At 50.4% G+C, this 10138-nt stretch overlaps 1 protein-coding gene across 1 annotated transcript; it reads left to right on the forward strand.

Annotated features, from left to right (window-relative positions):
* Positions 1-1639: 1639 nt before the first annotated feature.
* On the forward strand, positions 1640-9899 carry ARHGDIB (Rho GDP dissociation inhibitor beta). The gene is made up of 6 exons (XM_021552748.3): positions 1640-1741; positions 5120-5308; positions 5868-5951; positions 6812-6888; positions 8426-8489; positions 9427-9899. The coding sequence occupies exons 2-6, from the start codon at positions 5131-5133 to the stop codon at positions 9624-9626; spliced, it is 603 nt and encodes a 200-aa protein (XP_021408423.2). The 5' UTR covers positions 1640-1741; positions 5120-5130; the 3' UTR covers positions 9627-9899.
* The last annotated feature ends 239 nt before the right edge of the window (positions 9900-10138 follow it).

Raw genomic sequence — 10138 nt, forward strand, 5'->3', positions numbered from 1 at the left:
CTAGGAAATTTCAAACCAAGCCATGAGTGAGCAGTAACCTCAACCCACACCTCCTCCCAGCTGTGTTCAGTTTCTAAACTGAAATCAGAGACTTTGTCCAGACAGCAAAGAAACCAAGACAAGAAGCTGTTGTACAATACACAGGGGCTTCCTTAAATCTTTCCATAGTTAACACATCCAACTCTTCACAGCTTTCCCAGGCCAGGACTGCTTACATGAACAATATGAGCTGCCATAAAGTGGCACTGTAGTTGAAAGAATTTGCTCTGTCCTTTCCTCATCCCCATCCCACTCAGCCACTGGTGCTGGCATAGAGGTTTAACCACATTTGTCCATTATAAACAAGTATGGGGAAACTTACCTGGGTTGAAAACTCACCAATATATACTTACACATTTGCTTACATGTTTTTTTTTCCTTGGTACCATTTGAACTCATTTATCTACTGTATTCAAGTCAGGTCCCTTGTGCTGGCCCAGGGGAAGGGTTAGTGTGTAGCAGTGAAAAATAGTGGCAGAGAACAAAGTAATTTTTCTTGCTGGTGGAACTAATTAATGGAAGCTTGAAATGTTTCTGAGGCTATAGCCCCTGATAAATGGGAATCCATTGTCAGACAGATATATGCTCTGTTTTTCCCTTGAAATTTATGAGGTAAGGATCATTGTGCTACCCATAACCTAAACAAAAGCAATATCTGCCTGGAAAAATCATTCCCCCTCTTCTGAGATCTTTAATCCCTGATGAAGATTCCTTTCCCTCCGTTGTTTACAACCTTTAAAAATTTGTGTACAATAAACACTTTTAATGGACGTGTGGATCCGAGGCAGTGAATGTAAGCCCATTAGCAATAGATATGCTTTACTTATTTTGCTGTTGGAAATGCATTAAGAGCAGTCTGTCAGTCATTGCAGGCCCAGATTTGTTGTTTGCAAACCAATGATCTACTTGTTGTGCACTGATGACTATCTACATGAAGGATTTATGTGACTGGTGAACTGGGCACTCCATGAGAGGCAAAGAAAGAGGAATTCTGCTGATATTTCACAGAGTAAGAGGTGTAAAATCGTTTCGATCATATAAGCAACCCTGGGAAATGAGAGCTTTTTCTTCCTGAGGTAGCTGATCTTTGAAACTGCTTGTGTGAGAACGGCTGGGAATTGGGAACAATAAGCTGATTAAGTGCAGCAGGTAGCAGGAAAAATGAGGTTCATAAGAACCTCCTTTTGCAATACTGCTTATCTTCTCACGTACGCGGGAATACACAACCTGATTCTCCGCATATTTTAATCGGTATAAATCAGCGCCAGTTTTTGAAATCGACCGCAATTACACCAGGAAAATAAACAAAATAAAAGCCTGGGGGGAAAAACAAAGCTATCGCCCCCCTCGCTCCCAGGCACAGCAGCCCGAAGCCGCGCACGGCGAGCACTCCCGCGTCCCTGGCCGGGCTCAGCTTCGCAGACAAAGCCCTGTGCCCCTCTGCGCAAAAAGAGCGCAGCGCGGCGCCGGGCGGGCGCAGACAAAGCGGGGCAGGCGGCGGAGCGCCGCAGCATGCGGGACCGCGCAGGGCTTCCTCTGCGGGTGGGCTGCTGCCGCCGCTCTTTCTTTTTTTTTCGCTGCGTGTGAGTGTTATTTTTTTTTTTTCTCCTCTCTTCACCAACTTCCTTCCTGCTCCAACTGCCAAAGCTGAGGCTGAGCGCTGACAGCAGAGGAGGACCCCGGCCGCAGCGCCGCTCCGCCGGTGAGTGCGGGCGCAGCCGGGCAGGAGAGCGGAGCGGGCGCGCCCCGGCTCGCTCCGCGCTGCCGCCGCGCAGCTCCGCGCCTTCGCTCCGCGGCCGCCGGTGCCCGCTCCTGCCCGGGGAGACGGGCAGAGCCTGCCTGCGCCCCGGGGGAAGTCGGGCTCCGCGCTGCGCTGGGGCGGAGGGCAGGGGAAGGAAGGGAAGAGGGCCCCGCGGTGCCCGGCTGGCGGCGGGTGCATCCCTGCGGCGTGCTACCCGGGCAATGGGCCACCCTTGTGTCCCCGCACCCCGGGGCTCGGCATGGGGAGGCCAGGGCTGGGGGCGCTGCTGAGTGCGGTGTGTTTCTCCCCCTCGCGGAAAATTACTTCCTCCCTGCTAAACCCGCTTCCTGGAGATAAGCCCCCGGCCAGGGGTTGGTTTGGAGGAGTGATGAACAGTCGGAGGGCAGGTAAAATGCTGCCCCTCCGACAGCCCTTTTTGTGCCCCGTGAAGGCATGGGGGGGGCGAGGAGGTGCCTACCCTCCACCTTGTCACTGCCCCCTCCCGCTGCAGGTGCGAGGGCAGCTGTCTATCCACGGCGCAGGCAGAACCCAGCTGCGAGACTCGCACCTCTCGCCAAGGCACGATTCCTTGTTTGCCTCCTGCAGCCATCTCTCTAACAGGGATCCCTAACCCTGCCCTTGCCCCCTCCCTGCTGTTTCATGGGTACTGCCAGGCCTCAGGGGTGCAGGTGACACAGGACTGTGGGCTAGAGCAATGTAGGGTTAATTTTCTCATTTTAGTGAGGCTCTTGGTCTGAATGGGGGACTCAGTATTAGCCTTTGGCCTGGACAGTGGCACAGAAACTCAGGAACCCCAACAGCAACATGGTGTCTCTGGGGAAGCAGTGGTGCCTGAGTTCAGGAATGTGTCTCAGCTTGCAGTGGGCACCAGCAAGCAGGGGCAGGAGCTGCTGAGATGGGAGCTTTCCTCTTGGTCACCACCTGCCTTGGAATTTGGCAGGAAGGCAGCATCAGGTCCTTGGCTTGGGGAAAAATGCCAGAACTTGATCTGATCGGTGCCATCCTGAGGCGCCTGTGAGCCAGAGGTTGTTCATCCCAGACAGCCTGGCTGGTCTTGTTCCCTGCAGGATCTCACTATTGGCATGGCAGGTTGTCTGTCCACCTTTCTGGGTGGTTTTCAGAACCTAAAAGCATTCCCCCTCAAGTGAGCCACCCCCACAGGCTGGCAGGGACGGTCTCTGCGGCATGTGTGGTGCAAAGGGAAGGTCTGAGGGATGAGGAGCAGCCAGCTGGTCCACTCCTGACTCTGCCTTTTCTCTGCATGTGGGCAGAGATGCCTCTTTTCATCTCCTGTGCTAAACTGCAAGAAGTGGACATGGGAGGCTGGGGGCGGGCAGGCAGCTGTGGTCTATGCTTGCATTGGCAGCAGATGCAGCCTGGTATTGTGAGAGAGCTCAGGTCAGTGCTCAGACCTGCAGCTCGAGCCCAAGTGGAAGGCAAGACTTGGCAGTGGCTGTCGGCTAATCACAGCCTCCTCCTGTGGAATGGCACTGAGGGGATTGTGAGGCTTTTGAAGGGGACTCTGCCACAGAGTGGTGGGGCATGTGTAATTGCTGCTTTCAGGAGGAAGCTTTTGGTTTCCTTTCTTGTGAGGACAAGCTCAAGGGCCTTTCCTATGGTATTTGGGTACTTCAGACTCCTAGAGCTGGGCATGAGCCAGGGTTATTCAGCTGCTGGGACCTGGTTTTTTTCCTATTTGTTTGGGTTGAGATTCCCTTTTATTTCCCATCTGCCCATTCTGTACTAGTTCCTCATTCACCACAAAATTGCAAAGTCGTCTTGCAATGGCTATGTTCAGTTAGAATACTTGACTGAATCTTCTTGTTTGTGTGCTGGTCAGTTCTACTCTGTCCCTTTGCAGCATGCCAATGTACCACTCCTTGATTATTTTTCTTCCCTGGACTGGAATTGCTCTGAGAGGTCTACATACTAGTCAGAGTTGCATGACGCCACTTGATGATTCACCTTAAACAGTTGTTCTTTCTTTTTTAATTCTTTTTTTTTGGTGTGTGTGTTTCTTTTCTATTTTAATAAATGAAAAAAAACTATCCCATTAGCTCCCAGTTTAACTTTTGGGAGCAGGGACAAATGTTAAGGCCACAGCTGCAGAAAAAGACAAATGGTTTGTTTGGAAAATTGCAAATAAGCAAGCAAAAGGGGACTTTTTAGTAGAGACAGTCTCAAAGAAGTATAAGTGAAGATGAACTGAATGATCTGTGTAGCTTGACCAAATCGTCTTGCTGCCAAAGAACAAGGAATGGCTTGGCCATTTGTGACAATTGCCACTGTACCAGGACACTGCTCTGTTATTCAGCCTTTCTCTGAAGAGTGTGAAGGTGGCTAGGACCATATGGCTGCCTCCTCGAGGCGGGCAGCTGACTAAGGGGCACCTGGCACATCATTGCTTACCTCTCCTGCCTGTCCCCTGTTCCCCCACCCCATGCTCTGGCTGCCCATTGGTTGCTATTTCCCTGCTCAGGCTTCCATTTGGGATGCCACCCAAGCAGTTTTGCTGCCCTGGTGCCATTCAGCGGTGCGTGACCCAGCACTGCTGACTGCGGCTCGGCTCTCCTGCCTCTCCGCCCCAAGAGCACCACTGGAGCAGCACGGTTAGGCCTGGCTCTTCTGGGGTCACCATCACGCTTCCTTCCTCAGTGGGAAGGAGTCCTGGTGGGCGCCTGCAGTGAGCTGTTAGTGGGAGCACACGGAATGCCAGCAGACAGGCTATGTTGCCCGCTTCCTTGAGAGCTTCAGCTGACTTGCTAATCTAAGGAAGTGGCTGTCAGGTGTTCGATCTTTCTGTGAAATGTGGCTTTTAACCCATTAGGAGAGGGTGAACGAAACATCTGTCCTTGGCTTTATTCGTGTTTCCCTGTGCTCTGGTGTGTGGCAGCGGCTCTTTGTGCGAGACAGCCGGCGAGCACTGAAGCCTTGTGCGATGGCTTGTAATTGCAGGGTTGCCGGCCGCAACTGCGCTGCAGAGTGGCTGTAAATCACTCTGGTTTCAGCCTCTGCTCCTGCACCTCCTCCCTGGGAGGGAAGAATGGAGTAGGTCTGCGTGTGCGCGTGGTGCCTGCAGGGAGAGAGGAGCGGGGGTAGAGGGGGATTGTGTTTGAGCCAGAGTATCAGCACAGCAGTGTCTGGATTGCAGCCGATCACCGTCGCCATTTGCCTGTAGGAATCCCGCTGCCTTCGGCCTTTGGCACTGGGTGCGTGCCTGCCTGTCAGGGGCATTGGGCCACACTGTGCTCAGAGTGAGTGCCCCCATACTCCCAATCCACAGCAATCTCACTGACTGCCCCCTCCTCTGTCACCCAGACCAAGTGACCATGACTGAGAAGACGCAAGAACCTCATGTGGAGGATGATGATGATGAGCTGGATGGGAAGCTCAATTACAAACCTCCTCCCCAGAAAACACTGCAGGAGCTGCAAGAGTTGGACAAGGATGATGAAAGCCTCGCTAAGTACAAGAAGTCCCTGCTGGGAGATGGACCTGTGGTAGTAGGTAGGCTGGGGAACACTGATAGGGAGGGACTGGGGAGATGTGCTGCAACAGTGTGCTGTTGCTTCAAAGAAGATGGACCTTCTTTGGCCAGGGACATACACTGCTTGTGCTGGAGCACTGGGGATGGGCAGGTGGAAAGCTGCAGATAAAGGAAGCACAGAAGATGCTCTGAGTGTTGGGAATTAGGAAGATTACTGGAGAGTGCTGGCATCAGAAAAGGACTTGTGGGAGATGTGTCAGTCTCAGAGGAGTTTTGGGGGTTATGAAGGGATCAGCCTATGCTGAAAGGTGGTCTTGTTGCTCAGAAGGATTCTAAGAAGGAAATTTTCTGCAGTGGAAATACCACCTCTAGGTATTCTGATGAAGGCCAGAGGGATCCATGTGGAAGGTCTGGGTAGACATGTGGTCCTGTTGTGCTAAGGAAGCCTGGCATTACTGGGTGTTTCATGAAATGCAGTTTCTGTGTGGCACGGCATCCCTGTTTCTTCAGTGTCATTCCCCTCTGATTGCATTTGATTTTGCAAGCTGACAGCTTCCCCCTGACTTTTCCTACCTGCAGACCCAACAGCTCCCAATGTGGTGGTCACCCGACTCACTCTGGTATGTGACTCCGCTCCAGGACCAATCACTATGGACCTTACAGGTAGGCACAGGCTCTGCCCTTGGCCACAGAGGGGAACAAGCAAAAGCCCTGGCATGCTCCAAGTTAAAAGAGAGTTTGTCCTTGGGATGCTACAGTGGGTTTTAGAGGAATTCTGAAGTCATCTTAGCTTTGTTTCTTATTTTAAGGTATACATATATGAATAAAAAAGAAGGAGATGTAACAGAGGAAAATACTGAGAGTTTTTCCTTCATCTAGACTGCTCTAGGAGCTCCTGGGTTTCTCTTAACCATCTCTGCTTGCTTCCTTTCAATGACACTTCATGAGCAAAAGGGATGTGCATGCATTTGGGTAACAGGCTGTATTGAAACTTCAGAATCGAGCAATACTGCAGTTCCGGCTCCTGGGGGCACGGGGAGAGAACCTTATAAGGGCTTTTCTGCAGAGAGAGGAAGCTGGGCCTGGAGAGGCAGAGAGGCTTCCTGTTTGCCCAAAACCACACAGAGCCCTGCGGGGCCCAGGCAACCTTCCAGGATGGGCAGGAGCTGTGGAACACACTCCTCTCACCCAAGCCAGGCTTGGGCATGGATGGAGCTTACACACACTCCTGCGAATGCTCAGCAACAAGTCTGTGCATAAACATCTTTGTGTATATGTACTTAGACCTGTGTTTGTTGAGGCATTATCTTCTGTGGGCACAGATACATACGAACACCCAGGAATTTCTGTGTATTTGGTCACACAACACGATCTTACACAGATGCCTCTGTACTCATTTTACAGGTGTCCTCCTTTGAAGGGATGCTCATCTCTGACAGCAGCCCCACCCCCATCTTCCCCTCAGTGCCTGGTCTCTCCTGGCTGTGACATCCCTAGCTGACAGCTTGATTCTCTTCTTGCAGGTGACCTCGAAGCACTCAAGAAAGAGACCTTCGTATTAAAGGAAGGGGTGGAATACAGAGTTAAGATCCACTTCAGAGTGAGTTGTTTTCCTTCCAGTTGCTTCTTATCAGTTGCTAAGGCCAGTCAGTGGCAGTCAGTCTATCAGATAACTAGAGCCAGACAGAATGCCTTCCCAAAAGCTGAATGCTTGCAAAGCTCCCCTACCTTCAGGTGTTGTTCTACCCAACAAGGGATGAAGTATCTCCAGGAAATCACTTCTGCTTGTTCACCCCTTGGAGGAAGTTGGTTTCTGTTTGCTCACACTGATAAACAACAAGTGTTTTAAAAGCCAGATGGGTAGTTTTGGCTGAGTTTGGTTTTGCTTTTTAGCCACTGAAAAATCTTTACTTCACATTAAGTGGAAATGAACAGGGAGAAAAAAGAGAAGAGAGAAGAGAAGAGAAGAGAAGAGAAGAGAAGAGAAGAGAAGAGAAGAGAAGAGAAGAGAGAATGGCTATGTATGAAGCCAGTAATACTGGGCTTCATGTACACATTAAAAAAAAAATGAAATATTGTAGCATTTGGCTGAAGATACCTGAATTCTTCAGGTCGTGATACACCTAAATGGGCTCATATCTCCCTCACTCCCATTAATCAGTGTGTCAGCCATTTCTTCTGTTTACAGCTGAAAATGAAACTTGACCATCCTGCAGTGTGGCATCCAGCACTGAACCGATCATCTCTGCAAGTGCTTGCTTCAAAGCAGGGCTTGGAAGAGAAGGCAAAAAAGGAAGAAAGATAATTCTCCTGAGACAGATGAGGGAAGGTGTTAATACTGTGGGTTCTGTAGGGCGGATTTCCCTTCTTCTCTGAGGCTTGCTGTCTCAGAGAAGAATGTCCCCAAATGCTCTCCCCTGAGACACCTCCAGCTCTCTTTTGTGCTGTGAAATATTTCCATCTGTATTTGTGCCTTGTTGACCAGAGATACCTGAAACCAGACAAATTATTCTAATTCCTTCCCTCAGTTCCATGGCTTGTAAGGCTTATACTGTGTGAATTCTACCCTGGTATGTAAAAGGATCTGTCCATCTTGTTTTCAGATTGAGTAGTGTACACTGTGGGATGGCAGTGTGTGCTGGAGGGGAGCAGCAGTGGATACATTCAAGCTATCCATGGGAGATTTGAGAAAAGATTATGAAAACTCTCCCTCTGTCTTTTGAGAAGAAACTTGCCAGCTCCCCATGGAGCTTAGAGGACACCTGGAAGCTGCCGACCCATTGGGGCTGAAGGGATGACTCTAGTCACCCATGTATTGTTATCAGTATGAAAATTATTAAACAGGAACTCCCTGCTTCACTTTTCTTTCTCCTCATCAGCATGTCCTGAGAACCTTACTGATGTGCTCCAGTCAGCTTCAAGGTTGAGCAAAGGATGGGGAAGTGCAGGAGATGCACAGAGGATGCTAAAGGTCTTTGGGTACCTATGGAGAAGATGTTTTAGGGACTTGTACGATGTGCCCTGTGCTGAGGCTCCCTTGGGTAGGGAGCCAAGATGGGTATGTCCCTAAGGAGGGGGAAAATCAACAGATACAGAACCAAAACTCTTCTCTTGACACTTCTGGTTGCTTCCTGCAGGTAAACAGGGACATTGTGTCAGGACTGAAATATGTGCAGCACACCTACCGGACAGGGGTGAAGGGTGAGTAAGAGCCCTGCATGCCATGCACAACACTGCTCCTACCTGTGTGTTCCCTCTTCTGGAACAAGTGTTCCTGCAGGCCTGGACTGGGACACAGGCTCCCTTGGTGCCAAGTCCCACCCTGGGCTAACACTCAGGAGGTGGCTTCTCAGCAGAATGTGTAAGCCTGCTTCACCCAGGACCGTGGTTTCTTGTTTTGTGTGAGCTCAGTATAAGCCAGCTCTGATATCTGTATGCTACACCCCTGTCTGCAGCAGTGAAGTCCACAGAGACTCTGCCTGGACAGTGCTTGCCACAGATTGCCTCTCCATACAGAGCTCTTCTCTTCCCCTCCACCTGCTGTGCAGTGGCTCAGCCTGTGTGGAGCTTCCCACCCTCTGAAAGCTCTTCAGAAGTACTTGGTGAAATTCAGACCTGCTCTATGAAACTTCCATTGTGTGCAGGGCCCTGTATTTGCCTGTGGGTTCTCCTCAGTGCTGCTCTTGGACAAGGCAGAGAAAGCCCCATTATGCACACACACCCCCCACATGCATTTTTGTGCAACCACCTCTGAGGCTTCAGCATCCTGTTCAGCACACGTAACTGGTATCTTCTCACCAGGAAGGAGAAGTAGTGGGAAGTCAAAGTAGATCTTGAGCCATATACTGGGTGTACTCATGCCCTTTTAGTAGCCAAAATGTTCTGTTTTCTCTCAAATTTGTCTCAAACCAGGACAAGTGCATGCATGTGAGAGTGTACAAAATGAGTTGCCTGCCCATCTGTGTTATCCTTCCAGCTGTCCTTATGCTTCACTAATCCACTGATTTTTCCTCTCCTTTGCTGACACGGGCTGTTCCTTTTCCCCCCATCTCCTTTCTGCTCTTTTACTCATGGCTTCCTCTCTCCCTTATCACTCCCCATCTGAGGGGCTTATTCCCTGTGGATTATTTTCTCCTAGTGGACAAAGCCACGTTCATGGTTGGCAGCTATGGGCCGCGGCCAGAGGAGTACGAGTTCCTGACGCCTATTGAAGAGGCTCCTAAGGGTATGCTGGCTCGAGGCACCTATCACAACAAATCCTTCTTCACGGATGATGACAAGCACGACCATCTCACCTGGGAGTGGAACCTGTCCATCAAGAAGGAATGGACAGAATGAGTTCACCCAGTTTGCCTTCCCCCATCCCCTTGCCTCCTGCACCAATCTCCAGGCCTTTGCTGCTTCTTCTGATACACTGAAAACAACCCAACAGTTCTCACCACCACCCCATCATGACACCATAATGGGTTAAATTGGGAAACATCTCTCTCCCTCTCCCCCAGTACTTCCTCCTGTTGTCCCCAACTCTTCCATACCAACTCCAGTCCTGGAAGTGCCTTTTTGAGGAAACAAGATCACCTGGCAGGGGTGGACTGGTCCTTGGAAAATCCCTATCTTGAATTACACTTGCCATGTGCTCTGACTCATTGTAAAGAGTTACTTACAATGGTCTCCTGGTCTGTATCTGGTGCCCTACCCTGTTAAAATCCATCCTTGTGCAGGCAAAGCCAGTCAGGGGGAATGCAGCTAGATGTCGTAACAAGACTTCAGTGTCTGAGAATAAAACCAGTTTCTTTCTTCTTTTCTGCATGAGTGTCACATTCTTTTCTAGAGCATGTTTCTCAGTGATG

This window comes from Lonchura striata, chromosome 5 (genome assembly GCF_046129695.1).
Source record: "Lonchura striata isolate bLonStr1 chromosome 5, bLonStr1.mat, whole genome shotgun sequence".
NCBI lineage: Eukaryota > Metazoa > Chordata > Aves > Passeriformes > Estrildidae > Lonchura > Lonchura striata.